The following is a 19,628-nucleotide window of genomic DNA, read 5'->3' on the forward strand; positions in this document are numbered from 1 at the left end:
ACTGTAAACATAGTAAGCATATTCTATGTTTGTTTCGTGGCTTCACTCTAGAGTGGGTAGAGGCCATATTGACCCAGTTATATCCCCTGCTCCCATGATAGCCTACCCAGCTTAACCCCTCTCATCCAGGAAACACTCTACTCAACCACGTTGCTTTCTAAGATAACATTAGTTTAAATCCCCAATGCATAAGAGAAGCCCTAAAGCTCATCAGCCCCTGCTTCAAAAATTTCCTTTCCATGAACTCTGGGGAGCCTCTGGATATTAAAATGGGGACCATCAAATAGCCTCATTATACCACACTCACATATTAGCTGAGCCCCCAAAATGTATAGAACATTGTGCTAGGTACTGCAAGAGTCCCACAACGAATAACACATAAGGATAATAGGTAACAGAGATTGCTTTACATGAATACGCTCAGGTACTCCTCACACCCTGTGAGGTCTGTTCTATAAATACAGATGCCCCATTTTACAGATGAAGAGATTAAAGCAGGGAGAAGTTAGCAGAGCAGCCCAAGCTTATCTGCTGGGAAGGGGCAGAAGAGGATTTGCAATGTAGCGTTGGAGCCTGTGCTTTCAACTACTATACCAGAGTACTTACTTGCATACACGAAGTTCTCTGATTGCCAATAACTAACAGTGTGATGTTCACAGGGGATGACAGTGGCAATACAAGGCTATGATCAAAGTATTCAAAATCAGGAACAGACTGTAAATATGGCCCAAGCTTTGAAGGAGCAATGGGCTGCCGCCAGGATGGACTGGCATGACGAGTTAGGGGTCATCTGCAGGGCTAGTTGGAGATTTAGTATATGGCAAGGGGATACAGGACAGCCTAGGAGAAGCAAAGAGAGCTCATAAAAACACAGGACAGGAGAGCTCAAAGTGCCTGAGGTGCATGAGTAAACCAGTGTGGCTGGAGCCTAGGTTAAAAAAGGGATGCGGTGTGCACGATGGCTGGGGCCCGACTGTGGAGTGTGTGGGTTAGGGCAAGGACACGGGCATGCAGGAAGAGCATCTTTCCCCATGTGCATTTTACGAGGAAGAAATGTAAAAACAGTCTAGCTCAAGAGGCACCCAAGGCTAACTGATAACTAACGTGGAGCCAGATTGAGAGAAGAGACTGGATAGACTCTACTTCTGCTGTTGTATTCAGTTCAGCCAGCTTAAAATAATTTACCTCCCACTGTGCACTAATCACACAAATAGTTTAAAGTAAAAGTGAACTACTGAACATCTGACAGTCTGCTGGCCTCATTTTTTGTTGTTATTTTTAAACAAGTACCACAGAATTTCTCTGATGAGAGGTTGCTCATTCTCCTAAGAGAATTTATTGAGAATAAACCGATCCAGTTAGCCGCATGGTCCCATTTAGACAGCTCTTGCTATAGCGGTTGGATCCACCAGGTGGCGGGCTTCCCGTTTCTCACCTATTGTCTGTCAAGTTATTTTTCCTCATTTATGATTTTCGTAATCATTAATGTTTCTAACCAAATATTGGTACTCCTCATCTTTTATGTCTATATTTCCCCTTAGGAAAGTTATCCCTTGTTGTATTTCCGTAAGTTGAGTGAACTGCCCTCTGGACCAGCCTCTAGAAACAAAAAAGAGAAAACTGGATTTGGTTTTCATAGGCAAAGGAGACATTTATATAGAGTCTAGTGATGGACTCTGATTGGCATTCCTGATTGTAGCTATTTCCTGATGACAGATGTTCAGCGTTTATGTTATATTTAATTTATACAATGTTTATGATATGTTTATATCTCCTTAATTTCTTCTTGACAATCTGATACTATGATCTATCCTCCTGTCAGTCCAGTGCCTGGTCCACTCACCACTACTTTTCCTCAAGTACAAACCTTGCGGTCTACTGAGAACAAGAGAGGTGGAGAGGACCTGGGCTTGCCCTGCCCATAAGAAGCAGGAAATGGGGGGTGAGGGGCAGGTCAGCCATGTTTGAGCTCTTCCACTGGGCGCTGTGACCCTGGAAAACGAGAACCTCCCTGTGTCTGAATCTGTTTTCCTTATCTATAATGCAAGGATCACAACCCTTTTCCCCCCTCATTGAATCATAAAAAAGAAGAAGAAGAAAACGAAAACAAAAACAAAAAACCCTCATGACTTGGTTGTGAAAACAAAGTAAAATAATATATGGAGAAAATACTTTAGTATTCAAAATGTGCTTTTTAAAATTCCAGGGGAATTAGATAAAGATAATGGAAGTCAATGCTGAACTAGGTTAGAAAAGGGTGGAGTTGAATTCAGGTAATGGAAGGGTCTCAATAATCATTATGGCCCTGTGTATCCTCTCTCTACATGAATATAGAAAAGGATTGAAAGCGCTTCAATGAAAGATGAACTCTAACCATGTTTGTACCCTTTTTCTTCACCTAAAATATATGGGAAAAACTAAAATTTTTGTATGGTCTCACTCAATTTGTGAAGATCCCCTCCCCTCCCATTTCAAACAACCTTTATTAGTAGGCCTGTCATACTTACAAGCTGAATTTTCTATTTAAAAATAAATAGAATGTCAGTCTCTACTATCGGATAAAGGTTTATTTTTTTAAAATTCTGGCATTTGCATATATAACATATAATTTATTCTTTCATAATAAAGTTTTTCTTCAAGTTTCAATCCCATTACACTGAAATGTTTTTTTATAATTGTGATATTAGGTATGATATGTTCTTAAATATATTAAAAACTCTAAAATCAATAATAAAGCACCAAGACTTTTAGTAATTAAATTGGATATAAATCATGAATAAATCACCCCCTAAAGAAATACAAAAAAATGACCAAAATAAATGAAGCAACATCCAGCCTGCTAATTGTCAAAAAATGAAAATTAAAACTTGATATAACTCTTTTCAATAAAATTGGTAATTTGTTTAACATTAATATTCAGTTCTGACAAGCATGTGGTAAGATAGGTACTCATGTGCTGCCGGCAAGCATATCAATTGACAAACTTTCTGGAAAAGAGTGTATTAGTATGTACCAAGGGTCTTAAAAAAGTTCAGATAGACCCTTTGATTCAGTGCATTGGGTCTAATTATGTAATCTAAGGAAAATGTCAGAGGTTAGGACAGTAATATACAGATAAGGATCTTTATTTTGACTGTATTGAAAAGTAGAAAACAATAGCAGCAGGGAAATAGTTAAATTTTGATTCACCCATCTCATGGACTATTACAATACAGCCAATAAAATTATTTTCTTAAAGAATATTTAACTGATGAAGGGAATGTTTTTCAAAGTTATATAATGTGAAATGAAAATATAACATAAAACTAAATATTAGATTAATTTAAGATTAAAATTATTTATAAAGCATGTCTATATAGACACATAGTTTATATATGCCTGAAAAAAGACCTGCAGGAAATAATACTGAAATATTACCAGTGTTAGCTGGGTGATAGGCTTTTCAGTGGTTGCTATTTTTTTATTTATACTCTACTATTTTCTTCTTATAATGGCATTTATTACTTTCCCAATTGGGGGGTTGGGAAAGTAGATGTGACCATTAAAACAGTCATTCCTTGTTTTTCAGTCCCCTGCCCCCACTATACTTAACTCCCCATTGCTTATTAAAACTTAGAGCTGAATTGCTAGGTGTCTTCCAGGTAAAGACTTTTTTCAAGGCCCTTCTCCTGTTACTTCTCATCTTTTCAGGGTAATCAGGCCCATCTGTGACTTTGAAAGGACATGCTTCTCCCTTGGTTATTAAGAAATTCAAGGAGAGGTCATTGATGCCAGAGTGAAGGGGACCAGCCCTGCCCACCTGGGCATCTCTCAGCCTGGCTTCTGACTCCATTCTCAAATCTGCCCCCAGGGCCTGCCCAGGAAGCCCCTGTCCCAGGACTGAGTGAAAGGGCCCACAACCCACCAGGGATTACTTCACCACACGTGACCTGGTTGAAGAGAGGCTGTTTCAGACTCACTGGCATAAACTTTCCATCTCTGCAAGCTGACAGGTTTTATGGTGATAGAAAAGGAACCTTTTAAAATAATGAAAAATAAAAGTCTCATTCAATTTTGTTACTCTTTGATTTCTAGGTCAAAGGAAAAACACAAAAACGAGAAAAAAGAAAAATAAATCAACCAAGAGCAGACAGCCCCTGGGCACATTTATACTTAATACATATGGATGAAGCTAACTGTTATTTATAGAGCCTTTCCATGTGTCACACTGGGTGCTAAAGGCTTTACCAACTCTATCCTTTGTGTGATCCTCTGAGGAGCTCCTATGAGACAGGGCTGATCCTACTGTTAGATAGTACAGGAAGTGGAGAAGAGGAAAAGGAAGCAACCTGCCCAGGTCCCAGAACTTGGACTTCAACTCAGATCTGTGGAGTCCAGAGCCCACCCTCTTAAAGAAACCTCACATTTTGCCTCCCTCCAGTCTGTATCCCCCAGGACTCATTGCTTAAAGGGTTATTTAGAAATGGAAGTCCTTTTGTATGTGTGTCATGTGTCCCTGTCTTTGAATCTCCTATCAGTTCTGATCTTGTTTCATTACAGCATTTCCCTTTAACACCACCTCATTATTTTTAATAGAGTGGGAATAAGGTGTCAATCACCACCACCCCGTTTGAAAACACGTCCATCAAAACAGGACCAGCCAGGAGAAACAGCTATAAGAGCCGGATGGTGAGGCGGAGCAAGAAATCTAAAAAGAAAGAATGCCTAGAAAGGTGAGTTAAAGCAGTATTCTTTGTGAGTTGATCGTGTACCCATGTTGGAGGAAAGTTACTCCCTACTTAATTTCAGTGCTTAGATATGAGTGATTTTAAGCTGTGGTTCACATATAAGTTCATACATTTAAGTTTATATTCATAATAGCATTATTTTTCATAGTGAAAAGGTTTACATGGTTATGTTGTAGAAGAATCCAGATTGCTTTTTGTCATGTGTGAGAACCACAAAAAACCCTTTGTTCTGTCTTAAGCCTCTAGATTTTTTTTTTTTAAGATTTTTATTGGGGAATTGGGGGGATGGGAACAGTGCTGGGGAATTGGGGGAAGGGGAACAGACAAGTTGCTGTCGTTTTGTTCTTCATTCTAGTTGTGGAGGACGTTGCTTCACTGGCCCAAGTTGGCACCATCATTGCGCTCTTCCCAGGCGAGGCAGATCAGTCGCTGGCTTCTGGACGGCCGCTCACTGCGGCTGCTGGTCGCTCACGCTGGCTGCTGGCTACACACGGTAGCCCATGGCAACCCACTGCCACAGGGGCTGCAGCCTACGCCGTTGCCGGCGACTCACGGCAGCCCAGCTCCAGGTTGAGCTGTTGTTCAGCATCTTAGCTGTAGAGGGCAGTGTCACTGGCCCTCATATGTGGGATCTGAACTGGGGCCCTCTGGCATCCCAAGCCAGTTCTTAACCATCGCGCCACTCGGCTGACCCAAGCCTCTAGATTTCATTTCAGTGGAGTTTGGATTTGAGGAACTGGACCTTCAGGGAGTTTAAAGCATTAAATCTACATTTAATAATGTCCTTTACATTATCTAAAATCAAACAGTTGCTATATTTTAAATGCCAGATTTTCTGAAATAACTATATCTTTAAAGCATTTAAATAAGCCTAGAAGTAAAAGGGCTTTGTTTTACTGACTGAAAACAATCTAACTAGATTACCCGGTTGCCATCTGGGAAGCACCATGAGTGTCTTTCAGTGCTCTGCAGACTGGAAGGATGGGTGTGTGTGTTTCTGGTGGGGACATCTCGTGGTAGGCTGTGCTCCCTGGATGTGCTCCATGCACAATGTCACAGCACCCCTCCTTTACCCGTTTGACTCTGATGTGTCTGATCTTATTAAAAGGATTTTTGATGATGGAGATGTAGAAAAACAAGCAAATGCAAAAGGAATGCTTATCAACTCCAGGAAAGACAAAGTTATACAACAAAGGAAATAGCATTATGCTTTTCAGGGCCCAGCTGTGAACAATGTTTGTAATGTAAAATAAACACCAGCCTTTTTTCTAACCAAAACTTTTGGTTTAACTCTATTGGAAGGAACAGGAAATGAGAAGTGTATTTAGTCAGAAGTGGAAGAGGATTGTATAAGAGCTTATTTCTGATCTTCTGTGGTATGATATCAACAGATAATTTCTAAAACCTAGAAACTAAAATATAATGTAAGCACATGCCTTAGTCATATTCGGGCAAATGGGAAAAAAAACAGATACAATTTTGAGTGAAGAGTGGTTTCTCTGGGGAGTGAGCAGAAGGCAGAGTAGGGGAGTTGTTATTTTTTTTATATAAGTTTATAAAACTATTTAACTTTTTAACCCAAGTGTACTTATTACTTTGATTAAAATTGCACACACAGACACACACACACACACACAAAACACATAAATTCTGAGATGTTGCTTTTTTTTTAATGTGTGCTTCGTACTTTGATTGTGTTTTAAGTCATATAGAACACAGTGTGTCCAAGAGGTAGCAGTGTTAAGCCCACCAGGGGTGAGTCAAGCTTGTATGATAGCAAAGGATCTCTGTTCAGCCACCTGCACGTCCGAGCCGTCGGAAGCTGTGCGTTTTGCTGTAAGATGCGCTTCTTGAGCGCTAAATACACATTTGCTTCTGCTGCAGCATGTGTCTGCCACCCTGCTGATATGATAAGCTTCAGTTCACCGCTCTCAGTTTTTCCATGTAAATATACAGCCTCCATGGTCATTAGGAATATCCGGGAGCCCACAATGGAATAAGCACAGCAAACAGCCCCTCGTAGATAAAGCTTCTGCCCAGTGTGTCACCACCATTAAAGAATCCTGTGTCCAAGATGATCATTTTTCTTCCAGAGATGTGCTTTGTATTATCTCTTAATTAAATTGTGTCAGTGTATCTGGGGGTATGTACTCAAAAGCTTTCAGGCAAAGAATAATCTCCTCATAAACCTGACAAATAAATAAATGAATATATACTTAATATAGTTTATATTTTTCCTATGTTTCCATCTATTCTGAACATCTTTGGAGTTGAGAGAAGAGTGCTTCCATTGTATACTATTAAAGACTCTTCCTAAGTCATAGAAATATTTTTAATGTCGTAGTGGGATCCTACTCTTTAATAGGATCTGCCATCATATCACTGTCTCCGACACAGAGGTGCAAACTGAACACTCTGGTATTGTGGGGAGGCAGGAGTGGTCCTAAAGGCAGAATCTGACCCTTTTCCTGCTGTTTTCCCTCCAGGAGGAGATCCCTTTTCAAAAAGCTGGCCAAGCAGCCTTCTCCATTACTCCACACTAGCCGAAGTTTCTCCTGCTTGAACCGATCGCTGTCATCGGGGGAGAGCCTCCCTGGGTCCCCCACTCACAGCTTGTCTCCACGATCTCCTACACCCAGCTATCGATCTACCCCTGACTTCCCATCTGGTGAGTGAGTCTCCTGGCCAGGACAGCAAGGGAGAGTAGCGAAGAGGTCCCAGTCACCATGTGAGATCCTGAAACACAGGATTATTCCAGCTCGGAGGTCACAGGATAGGTCTATTCGAACCATTCAAATATGACAGGAAGTGTTGGGTTAAACCTTGGTGCGGGGATATTTATCTAAAAAGGCATTCATTCATTGGAATTGGATGCTAAGACAATTTGTTGACCTTTACCGGACCTTACCTAAAACAGTTTGGGCTGGAAGTATGGACAGGAAGGGGAAGGTGGCCATTGCTCACAGCATTCTGTTTTCCACCCACAGGCACTAACTCCTCCCAGAGCAGCTCCCCAAGTTCTAGTGCCCCCAATTCCCCAGCGGGGTCAGGACACATCCGGCCAAGCACTCTGCATGGTCTAGCCCCCAAACTCAGCGGACAGCGATACCGGTCCGGAAGGCGTAAGTCGGCTGGTAGCATCCCTCTGTCCCCGCTGGCCCGGACACCCTCTCCAACTCCACAGCCCACCTCCCCTCAGCGGTCTCCGTCACCTCTGTTGGGACACTCACTTGGCAATTCCAAGATCACTCAAGGTTTTCCCAGCAAAATGCACTCCCCTCCCACCATCGTCAGACACATCGTGAGGCCCAAGAGCGCAGAGCCCCCGCGGTCCCCGCTGCTGAAGCGCGTGCAGTCGGAGGAGAAGCTCTCGCCCTCCTATGGCAGTGACAAGAAGCACCTGTGTTCCCGCAAGCACAGCCTGGAGGTGACTCAGGAGGAGGTGCAGCGGGAACAGTCCCAGCGGGAGGTGACCTTGCAGAGCCTGGAGGAGAATGTGTGTGACGCCCCTTCCCTCAGCCGGGCCAGGCCTGTGGAACAAGGCTGCCTAAAGCGCCCCGTCTCCCGCAAGCTGGGAAGGCAGGAGTCTGTGGATGACCTGGACCGGGAGAAGCTCAAGACCAAGGTTGTGGTGAAGAAACCGGACAGTTTCCCAGAGAAACAGGAATCCCACCAGAAAGCCCACGGACTTGGCAGTGATTTGGAAAACCTCTCTACTTTGAGGCTAGAAGAGAGAGAGAAAAAAATATATCCCAAGGCTTTAGAAAGGTCAAATCACTTTGAAAACAAAGCAGCCGTGCAGGAGACCCAGTCCCTGGGCAGCCTGCTGAAAGAGGCTCTCCACAAGCAGGCCAGCGTGCGGGCCAGCGAGAGTGTGACCTCAGACGGGGTGGCCGCTGGCTATAGCCCCGTACCCGGAGACCATAGCCAGGGCACCGGTGACTTCAAACGAGCCTCCACTCCTGGCGCCTTTCAAGACAGTCTCTGTCACTCCACTGACAGGCCTGCCTCTGGGAAGGGTGACAACACGGAGAAGATGCCCCAGGCCAAGGAGTGTCTTCGATGTGAGAAGCTAGACAGCAAGCTGGCCAACATTGATTACCTCCGAAAGTTAATGTCACTTGAAGACAAAGATGACAGCCTCTGCCCTGTGCTCAAGCCCAAGATGACATCTAGTGCCCATGAATGCCTGCCAGGGAACCCAGTCCGGCCCATGAGTGGGCAGCAGGAGGCCCCCCTGGCCTCTGAGAGCAGAGCATTCATCAACAGTGCCCATACAGCTCAGATGAGCTGTGTCTCTTTTGTCCCTCTCAAGGTTTTAGCTGGCCGGGTGGATGGTGGAGCGGAGAAGCCCGGCTTAGTTACTCCTGAGTCACCTGTCCGGAAAAGCCCCTCTGAGTATAAGCTGGAAGGTAGGTCCGTGTCATGCCTGAAGCCAATTGAGGGTACTTTGGACATTGCTCTCCTGTCTGGACCGCAGGCCTCCAAGACAGAGCTGCCTTCCCCAGAACCCGTGCAGAGCCCCAGCCCAGGCAGTGATGTGAAGCCCTCTGTGCCCCTGGCTCTTCCCAGCAGCGGCGGGAAGAAGGGTGACACTGCTGGGCAGAGGGAGCCTTCCCCTGCTGGCTTCAAGATGAATAAATCCTACCTGCTTGAGCCTCGGGTCCCACCACCCAACCGAGGTCTCCAGAATGCAGCAGCAGCTCCCCTGCCTGACCCAGAGCTAAAGCAGGACAGGAAAGCTTCCCATGCCACCAGGAGCCTGGTGACAGAAAACGATCCCCCGCGGAGAGAGAGCGACCCCAGCAAACACCAAGATCCCAGCCCTGACACTAAGCGCCTGCCCTTCCCGGAGCAGAACCTGCACAGTGCCGATCCAGCTGGGCCGTGTGGCCCGCTGCCACCCGAAGGGGTCCCCTTGCGAGAGAAGCTGCGTGGGAAGGAACTGCCCGAAAGAGGCCCTTCCACCGCCAGAAGTGAGCGGCCTGCTACAAGGGTTGATGTCCGCAGAGACTCCTCCATGGAGCTGGGTCCTCCAGAAGCTGCTAAATCCAGTGACAGTTCTAAAAATCTCCCCTCTGTGGGCAGGACCCGCCCAGACCTCTACACACAGACCCAGGCCGTGGAGAAAGCTTGGGGGCCTTGTGGGAAAACAAACCACAGAGATGGGCGGGATGAGGCAAGGCAGCTGGCCAAAGAGGACTCCTCTGTGCACTCAGGGGAGACTCCTTGTGACAGGAAGCTGGGCCAGGGAAGGAGTGGTGTGGAGCATAAGCCGGAAGCCCCTCATTCCAGGCGGTCTTTGCAGCCACCTGGAACTGAGAGCGGGAAGGGGGAAAAGCTCTCAGGTTTCCCATCTTTGCAGAAAGACAGCCTCAAGGAACCAGAAAAGAAAGAGCCGCTTCTACAACAGCATCTCAGCAGAGGCTCTCAGCCCCTACCAATCACCAAAGAACTGCCCAGCCTGGCCGCTCGGCAGCACTGCAGTTCACCCAGCCAGTCTTCCGGCAGGGAGCTGGGGGGCAAGCCCTGTGCTGCAGAGCCCAGCCCGGGCCTCCAGGACCCACCCAAGCCCGCTGCTATGAACAGTGAAAGCAGCAGCCCTAAGTCCCGGCCAGGCCCTGACCCAGGCCCCCCAAAGTCCAAGCACACAGACAGACCCCTCTCCTCTCAGAAGCCGAGTGCTGGGGCTACAGTGGTCAGAGAACCTGGCACGCAGACCCCTGGTGATCCCGGCCGAGAAGGGAAGGACATCAATAAGGGCATGTTGGATGTGTTTTCTATCCTCTCACGTTCCCAGAACACAGCCGGCGATGCGATCGCCCAGAGAGGAAGAGGGCCCTCGGCCCCACTGCCCCCTGAAGGGGCTCCTGTGGACACCAAGCCAAAGCCCCCCAGTGGCGGGCATCCCCCAGAGATGCTGGAGAAGCCCGGGTGTCTGCCACGGCAAGGACACCTAGGGGCTGGTGAGCCTGTAGACCAGAAACTTCCCTCTGGCAGTGAAAAGCTAAACCTGTCTCCAAAGCACCCCAAACCATCCACTGTGAAAGATGGCCCCCCACCATGCAGACAGACAGATAAGAGCCTCAGTCCACAGGCCACCACCACAGACCGGAAGTCTGAAGGGAAGAAAGGCACGGAAGCACTTTATGTTCCAACAGACAGCAGGAAGCTGGAGGCCAGCCTATCCCTGGCACATGGCGAGGCCAGGCTGAAAGGCACAGAGAGGCCACCAGCAGTGGCGGGGAAGGGCTTGCCAGAGTCCAAGGGGAAAGGGCTCGGTCCCCAGAAGCCCCTGACTGAGGCAGGCAAGCCCAGCGGCATGAAACGGTCACCCTCAGCCACTGGGCAGAGTTCTTTCAGATCTGCTGCCCTCCTAGAAAAGCCTCTGAGCTTCTCCTGCAGCTTCCCTGAAGCCAGACCAGGAGTGCGAGAGGCCTCGGCAACCATGAGTGACACCTTTTCTGCCAAGGCCAATGGGACCACAGCTGAGCCCACAGCCCCCAGCAGCAGGGACCATAGGAAACCCCCGTCTGGGGTGGATGGAGGAACCAAAATGACAAAGAGCGACTCTTTGCCATCTTTTAGGAGCTCTACCATCACTCTGGAATCACACCACCCCAACCCCAATGTGGTGGGGGGAGCTGGCCCCCGGGACAGGGCCCTCTCCGTAATGGCCACCATAGGAGAAACCAAAGGCAAAGAGCTTGCCCCGGCCCAGCCTCCTCAGATTAGGAAACAGAATGTGTGCAGAGAGGTGACCAAGCCGTCCCCTGCGCCCAGCACTGACCGCCCCATCACCCTTTCTTCTGAGAAGGACTTCGTAGTCCGGCAGAGGCGGGGGAAAGATAGTTCGCGGAGCAGCCCTCACAAAAAGGCCTCGTAATGGGGCAGCCCCAGGTGGTCCTGGGGAGACCCAACCTGAATGTGTAACTGAGTCTTGACTACCTTTCGAAACCAGCACTGTGGGAACGTCGCCAGGCAGAGCCTGGAGCCTCACTGAAGAAGGGGAGAGAGAAAGAAAAGATGGAAAGAAACAGGAGACCTTCTTCCAAATGCCTTCCCAACTGTAACCGGTAAAACTGTTACCAGATAGTGTTTGTACAAGAAACAAATGAAATACCTTGACAGTTGAGGGTTTGTTGAGGAAAAAGATATTCTCTGTAAATATCTGGCAATGTGTTTGGTTTGGGATGTAGAGTTTATACCTTGCTGCTGATTGCGTCGTTTACTACAGCTTTTTAAAAAAATAAATAAATAAGATTTTTGCTTTACCACTTATCACAATGTAGTAATGAAGCAAAATGGTTAAAACCAAGTTTATGTGAAAGTACAGATACACCCATCTTCATGTATATACACATCCACCCACATGTTTTGGTCTGTGGTTTAAGAGACTATTTCAAGGCTACATTTTTCTAAGTTAAAACATCCTAAGTAGAGAGAAAGATACAAGAAAGCCCTAAATACAGTAGATTGTGAGTTTTTAATGTGTATTTTTAACCAGAGATTTTGATAGTACTGTATCTGGCTACCTGTGTTTCCAGATCTAAAGCAAGAACTACTCTCATCGCTGTGTTTGGAATCCTCCTCCATTAGGAATGGCCAGAGCGAACGGAGCTAGCCGTGTTCATTTCATGGTCACCCTAATAGACAGTTTGATCCTGGGTCTACCTGTCTGAAAGGCCAGCTGTCCCTGTCTATGTGTGCGTATGTGGGTCTTCAGCTGAAGTAGAACAGGGACTAGAAACATATTGACTTCACTTCTGTTCTGCTTTGCTTCCGTGTATGCTCTTAAACTCAGGCCTGTATGCGGCGGGTCACTAGTCTCAGAAGCACACATTTTGTAGTCGTCCTGCAGCAGCCCTGCTTGTGAACAGAAAGGACAATTACTGACTGCGCACAAATCTGCTAGTACTTAGGTCAAGTGATAAGCATCAGGCATTGGAAGAGGTTTTCAATTTGCTTTTTTGAAGAAACGAAGGGGAATGGATTTGGCATCATAGCATATATATTAAGGAATAATCAGGACATCAGATACATTTTAACACATAGCTGGGGCCTTATGTTGTAGATGAAGCTTGCTGTTTTTAGCAAGTTCCTGGGTTTCACATTCATCTCTGATGCATCGAGTAGCTCCATACATTTCATAACATGAACTCTTTATTTGTATGCAAAAAAAATAATAATGTATTAATAAAGAGCAGCATTTTTGTAACAGACCTGTTGGAGCTATTTGGTGCTTGAATGTGACCGTCCTTTTTACTTTTGCTAAGCCTTATTTAAATTTTGTACACCATGGAGTATGTAAAATTTGTCCAATCATTTTAGTGCTGAGGGGTTTTTTTTGTTTGTTTTTTGTTGCAGTTTTCCTGGTGGTTTGTTTTGTATTATTATAAGATGGCACTTGCTGACATAAATACTAAGGCACTAAGGTAAAATACACACAGATAAGTATTTATAAGATGTTTGGGATCCATAGCAGGAATTTTGTTTTGTTTTATAAGAAAAAAACAATATATCAGCGAATACTAACCCAGCGCCCACACCCTCCTGGGGTTGTCTTAGTATCTTCAGGCTATGAAATTGTTCATCTAAGCACAGCATCATCTTATAGCCCTGTGGATTGTAAATCATTTAGCGAGGCTGTAAACTCCGCTCCAAAAACAAAGGCATAACTTAACCAACTGCTTGGTTGTCCTTCATTGTAAAAGGAGTTGGCAATGGCACACGCGTGCGCATGCACACAGATAGAAAAGAATAGAAAAAGTCTCCTCCTTGCCTCTATTTTTTTCCCATGTAGTTTTTGCCAGTCCCCATCACTACGTTGTGAAATTGTGGAAGAAACATATATTTTACAAGAACTTAAATGGGTTTCAAAAGTGGTCTCAACATTTATAATTCATATCTGTGTTTGGCAGTTGTCATAACCCAGTGCTTTTGCACTCAGACATCGAGACAGGTCTGTTGGGGAGGCGGTTCATGGTTTACAGCCTTTGCTTTTTAACTGTCCAGTTTCCTTTAAAGCACAACTAGGTGCTTGTTTACAAATGCTATTTTTATGTATATTTTGTAGAGTGTATTATCATTTTTGCCAAATACGTTTTTGCATTTTGGATGAGTAAAGAGTACTTAAGATTGCATTCATGTAATACCTGTTTGTTGTTGTAAACCTCTCCAATCAGCTGATAGAAATTCTCCTGTGTTCTCTTGGTCAGTCTCCTGTGATTGTAAGACGTGCTCCTTGATAGTACTCCCAGCAGTAGATTTACCAGCTTAAAGTTTGTTAGGATCTGTGCAATAAAGTGTTTGCAGTCTTATTTTCTCTAAGAAATTCCCTATGGATGTCATAATTGTTGTATATTGAACAAATATTTATACTTATGCAGTTGCATAACATTGAAATAAAAATTTAGCATGAAAAGGTAATGACTAATACATTTTTTTCACATATACGCATAAACATACCATCTCCAAAATGTTACTGACTATAACTCTCTATTATAGAAAGTATGGGTTTTGGCAGATTGCTTTTTGTTGAGTAGAATGGTTTGCTCATTTTTTACAAACATGTTCCATTCTTTAAGATTCTTCTTTCTCTAACCCCTTCCTGTTTTCTACCAACCTACTTCCTTGCCTGAAAAACTTACCAGCTTCCACACCACACTCACCATCTCCGCACAGTCTCAGGAAGAGATATCCTTTCTCAGCGACACCACCTTCTTCAAGTCTCCCCAAACATTGCTCCACCAATTACTGTTCTGTCCTCTCATCTTTCTTTTTCTCCTTTCCTTTCTCTGCACGATTAAAACCATTGAAACCATCAGGAAGGAAGGAAGCAACCTAACATTTATTGTCTACCTATGATGAATGGATGGATGGATGGATGAATGGATGGATGGATGGATGGATAATAGATAGATAGATAGATAGATACTTAGTACTGGAGAAGATGCTTTTCACTGACCATCTCATCTGAGCTCCAACACAATCCTCAAACTATTGTAGATGATGGTGGTGTCTGCATCTTACAGCTAAGGAAACAGGTCCAGATAGACTGGAATTTTATATCCTGAAAGAGCCTGGATTACAATCAAGACTTTTCTGGTCCTAATGCTCTTAACCTTTCTAAACATTACCAGGTGTTGGGTAATTGAATTCAGATCCAGGCCCCTGTGTGAATGATGTAAGCCACTTCGTTTTCTTTACATGCAGAAAAATCATATGGTGCAAAATTACAAATTTGATGATTGGTGGGAAACCATGAGCCAAGGAAGCTAATTGTTCTCTGTAATAGGGCTCCTTTATTAGTTGCAATTAATCAGCAGGCAATTTCCCATCTAGCATTTTTGGTTCACAACACAAATGTAACATGAAAAAGTGTTGCTTTATTAACTACAGAAATTTGTTTCCTTCAGTATAGGCCAGGCGTTAAGGAACTCAGTGGTAGAGTAGCTCTAAAATTAAACTTTCCTCCTACTAGTATGTCTGGAACTCATTCCTCAAAGTAGTCATTTTGTGTTATTCCTCTTGTATTCTACTTCTTATTCCAGTTAATACCGTACACATCTCATGTATTTAGGAAAGCTAGACATAACCATAGCTTTGTTGAACCCCCATTTCATTACTGTTTGTATATTGAAAGTCAGTCGGCCCAGGTTCAAGCTCCCTGGCAGTTCAGACACCTCAGGGCCTGGACTGGAGTCATTAGCACCAACCGTCAGAAAAGCATGCATCAGCATCTCACTGAATTCTGAGACTGCATCGCAAAAGACAAGATCGTTGTCTCTTATAATATCATCACAGGCTGATGGTGGGGCTGCCAGTTCCAATACTTGGATGCAGGCAACACTTCAAAAAGAATCTGCTCCCAAGACTGAGGTTTCCTCTACTCTCTGTGACATGCCAGTCAAGTCTGTTCAGATGTGGGGAAAAGAAAGATGGGTTGCTCATGGTTACTTGTTATTGCCCCACACAGCTGTACGAAAAGTCTATTGATGTTGTAAAGCTGAAAGCCTCTAACAAATATTCATCTGCTGTTTCATTGAGCACTGCCTGGAGATGGCTGTCAGCAGCGGGACGTGAAGCATGAAGATGTTTGCAAGACCTGAAGCAAGCATGTTGCGGCTAGCAAGCCTTCATATGTCAGGCTGGAATCACCATATCCTCTAGCTCCAAGCTGTCTAAATCCTTTATCTGGAAGTCCTGTCCCTTTGGAATATACATACTGTGTTAAACAGTACTGTGCTGAAGTGACTTTACTGGGCTGGAGACAGGTTTGCTCTTGTTGTGACCGAGAGGGCAGTTCCTGTGGATGCCCACTCATGTCCATCAGCACAGCACCACCCTGTAATGTGAGTCCCAGCTGCCTGGACTACTGCCTGTTCCAGTGGGGAATTCTTAAAACAGGAACATCTCCCTCTGTCCTCAAGGAAAAGGAAAGAACAACCCATAAAGCTCGGGCTTGATGATTTGCATTTGAAAACACAAAGCTGAGAAAAAGGCTGTCTTCTTTTTCAGTACCTGTAAATTCTCACAGCCCAGTGACCTTTTAATCCTTCTTGCCCTTTGTAAAAACAAGCAAGTCTGGAAACAAAATGCTCATTTTCTCTTTATTGCTCAATGCATTGTCATTGAAGCAAATTAAAAGAGCAAAAAGAAAAATGTTTGAATCGCTGTAATCCCACCAGCCCTCTGTCATTCTTCAGTTTATACAGATTTTGTATTTTTCCAACAAAATGAAATAATAGTTGGCATGATATTTGGCAACCTGCTTTTTTGCTTAGTAATAAATCACAAATATGTTTCAGTGTATATGGATATACTTCTGCAATATTATTTACAATGACTGCATGGCATTTCATTTTATGGATGTGCCATATTGTTTTCTTTCAAGTGCACAAAGTGGAGAACCTCAGGTGCTGGCGATTGAGGTCCCTCCTACTCCTTTTAATCATTCAATTTATTCCTACACTCTCCCATCTCCCTCTCCCACTTCATATGCAGCCATGTTAATGGTTTTTCTTTGTGTTGTCTTACAAAATATAGATATCATTGTTTTTTATGCATGTATCTTTAATTTATAAAAATGATGATGTTAATATGTTATTTGAGGTTTCTTTTTTTTTCCCTCAAGCCCTACATGTTGGTTCACAAACTGGCCATCATACATGAAGGGCAAGGAGAAACTGAGAAAGAGGCAGACCACTCCAGATTGGTAGATAGCAGTTTCCATAAGCAAGGGAACTTACAGAAAGGTTTGTCTTGGATGACTGCAAGAGAGTAGATCTCGCTCGTCTTCCAGAATCTTCAAAGTTTATATAGAGGCCTTAATAGGGTTCAGTCACATTTATCATCTAGATGGTGTCAATAGCACCTTACTCTCAAGATGCTTCCTCTTTGAAAATAGTTCCCACTGTGGGGACATTAGGCAGAGAGTACATTCCAAGGGCAAGGGAGGGGGTGAGGAGCCTCTGATTGCCAGGGTCCAGCTGATGGGTCAATTGGCAGTCACGTCCTCTCGATGACCTCCTCCAACACTAAGGTTCAATTTTATTGCTATAGCTGTACCTCATCCATTGCTTCCGATTATAGGACCCCATGGGTGTCTTCCACATTTTACCTATCTATTTCCTAGTGATGAACACTCAGATTGGAACTCCCCCCTCCATAAATAGTGCTGGGGTGAATATAATTTTGGAAATGTAAAATTTTCTTGGGACCTATACCCAGAACAGAATTTGTGCTTCACATGTTTAATTTGACTAATTATTAACACATGGCTCTAGTGGCTGCACCAGTCTACATCCATAAGCAGGGCATGCAGTTCCTATAACCCCCATCCAACCTTCACTATTTTCCAGCGTTCTCTTTTTCCCAGGCTGATAGATATAACACTTTATCACATTGCAATGTGTATTTCTCTATTTCCTAATAGAATCAACATGTTTACAATGTTGTTATCTCACCCAAAAATATAGAATGTCTCCCCATTTGTTCAGATCATCCCCTAATTTATTTAATCATTTATCTATTGGATATTTCGGTTGTTCCCAAGGATAAGAGAAAGAGAAAAAGGGAGACCCAAGCTGTTGAGAAAGCCCACAAACCGGCATGAAGGGAGGAGGAGGAGATGGATGGATGCTCTGGTGACCGCCATCCCCTGCTTACTTTTGCAGGATCTAGTATGTCTTTAACAATCCAATGCTTAGAGAATATTATCTAAAGATGGGGCGGGATTGGGAGAGGAGCAAAAGGAGGATATTCAATGAAGCTTACTGTTTAATTTTTCATGGGCAATGATGGCTTAAAAAAATAACCTGTAGATGAATTCTTTCCTTTTTCGAGACCCACAATATTTAATATATTATTTCAAATTGCAAATAGCTGGGATGGAATGGGAGCGCAAGGGGGGAAGGTGAGAGAACAGGGTACAGTGATGGCAGAGACTAACCAGCTTCCTGCCCAGGATGTCTCGCCCTTGGTTTGGAAGGCTCATAGCCCTCTTTCTCACTGGATTAGGGCATTTCCTCTTGCAGAACATGGAGCCCTCCTTCAGCTCATTTAACTAATGGAGTCCAGCACATGCTTCTGCTATTTTTTGATAAAATTAAGATTAGGGAAGGATTTTACATAAAATCATTTGGCTGAGACTGGCCAACCCCAGTCTAACAGAATCCCAATATCTAGGGTGGGACAGATGAATCTGTTTTGTATAAAATCCCTCAGATGACTTTGGTGATAAACCATTATTTGGGAGCCACACTAGGCTGGCCCATTCCTCTGCCACCTTCAGGCTAATTCCCCCCATGTTTAGACATTCTAACTCTTACCGTATCAGGCAGTTGATTCCAGCTCAACACCCTGCACCCCCCGTCATGACTTGCTTAAAACTAATCACATCTTCCTTTGCTGCACTTCAAGTTAATTTTCTCTGCAACATTCAGAGCAGACAGAAAGCAATGTCAGGCACCCCTCTTGCATCCTAGACTAATATACAAAAACATTAAAATGCCATTTATGTCATACTTTTATAAACTTGAAAATTGTAAATGGCACTTATTGAGGATTAGGCAAGTAGGAATGATATGACAGCTCTCAGTCTTGAAATTTTACAGATAATGCCTGTGTTTGGTTCAGTTAACAGTGATGGCTGCAGGCACAGGGGAAAGGTATAATTTGCTCCCACGTTGTGGGAGTTGCAGTTCATGCAGAGAGTTCTCTGTGATGGAGGCCAGTCAGATTTTTATGGACTTCAATGCTATTTGCTTCAGTACACTTTGAAATGCAGGGTCAGCTTGCTGAGCTACAACATGCAATAATAACACATTTTTATAGGAGTAGCTTGTCAGAGCAGCAACAACATGCGATACATAAAACCAATAAACACACCATGTCTACAGATTCTATCCTAGTAACCAGGATAAAGCAATAAAATTGACAGCAGCCATCAAAAAGCTCCCTTTCTGACTTTGTAAGGTGAATTTACTGGTGTTTAAAGCAGCAGAGCTGTCACAAGTCTTAGATCAGCGTGTAGTTATAGAGCAGCAAGTTGCATCGTGTGGAAGGGACGCATGCCTGGTAAATGCAAGCAGGATGGGCAGTTAGTTATGTTTTGCTGGGGCTTGGGACCCTCTGGTCCTCGATGTGATGTGATCCACATCAAAGATATTCTACAGAATGCTTTGGCGTTTTCCAAGTGACACATTAAATATTATGGAGGACAGTGTGGCTATGAGGTCAACAATTAATATTTCCTGTCTACAGCTTAAATCCTTAAGGCAGGAAGTGCTTAAATTTGCTAGAATACACAGGGAACTCAATGGGTTGGTGCTGTCTTAGACTGAATTCTTAGAGTGTGGACTTCCATACTCTGTGATATGAAGGAAGGGAAGGGAAGGG

The 19,628-nt window shown here is 44.2% G+C and overlaps 1 protein-coding gene across 1 annotated transcript in view; it reads left to right on the forward strand.

Annotated features, from left to right (window-relative positions):
- MAST4 (microtubule associated serine/threonine kinase family member 4) overlaps window positions 1–14,151 on the forward strand; it is a 587,203-nt gene extending 573,052 nt beyond the window's left edge. The window contains exons 25-27 of the mRNA XM_019652425.1: window positions 4,576–4,712; window positions 7,214–7,395; window positions 7,715–14,151. Coding sequence (XP_019507970.1) covers window positions 4,576–4,712; window positions 7,214–7,395; window positions 7,715–11,613 — 4,218 coding nt within the window. The 3' untranslated portion in view covers window positions 11,614–14,151. The remainder of the gene's footprint in view (window positions 1–4,575; window positions 4,713–7,213; window positions 7,396–7,714) is intronic.
- Window positions 14,152–19,628: the final 5,477 nt, after the last annotated feature.

This window comes from Hipposideros armiger, unplaced genomic scaffold (assembly GCF_001890085.2).
Source record: "Hipposideros armiger isolate ML-2016 unplaced genomic scaffold, ASM189008v1 scaffold_179, whole genome shotgun sequence".
In the NCBI taxonomy this organism is placed as follows: domain Eukaryota; kingdom Metazoa; phylum Chordata; class Mammalia; order Chiroptera; family Hipposideridae; genus Hipposideros; species Hipposideros armiger.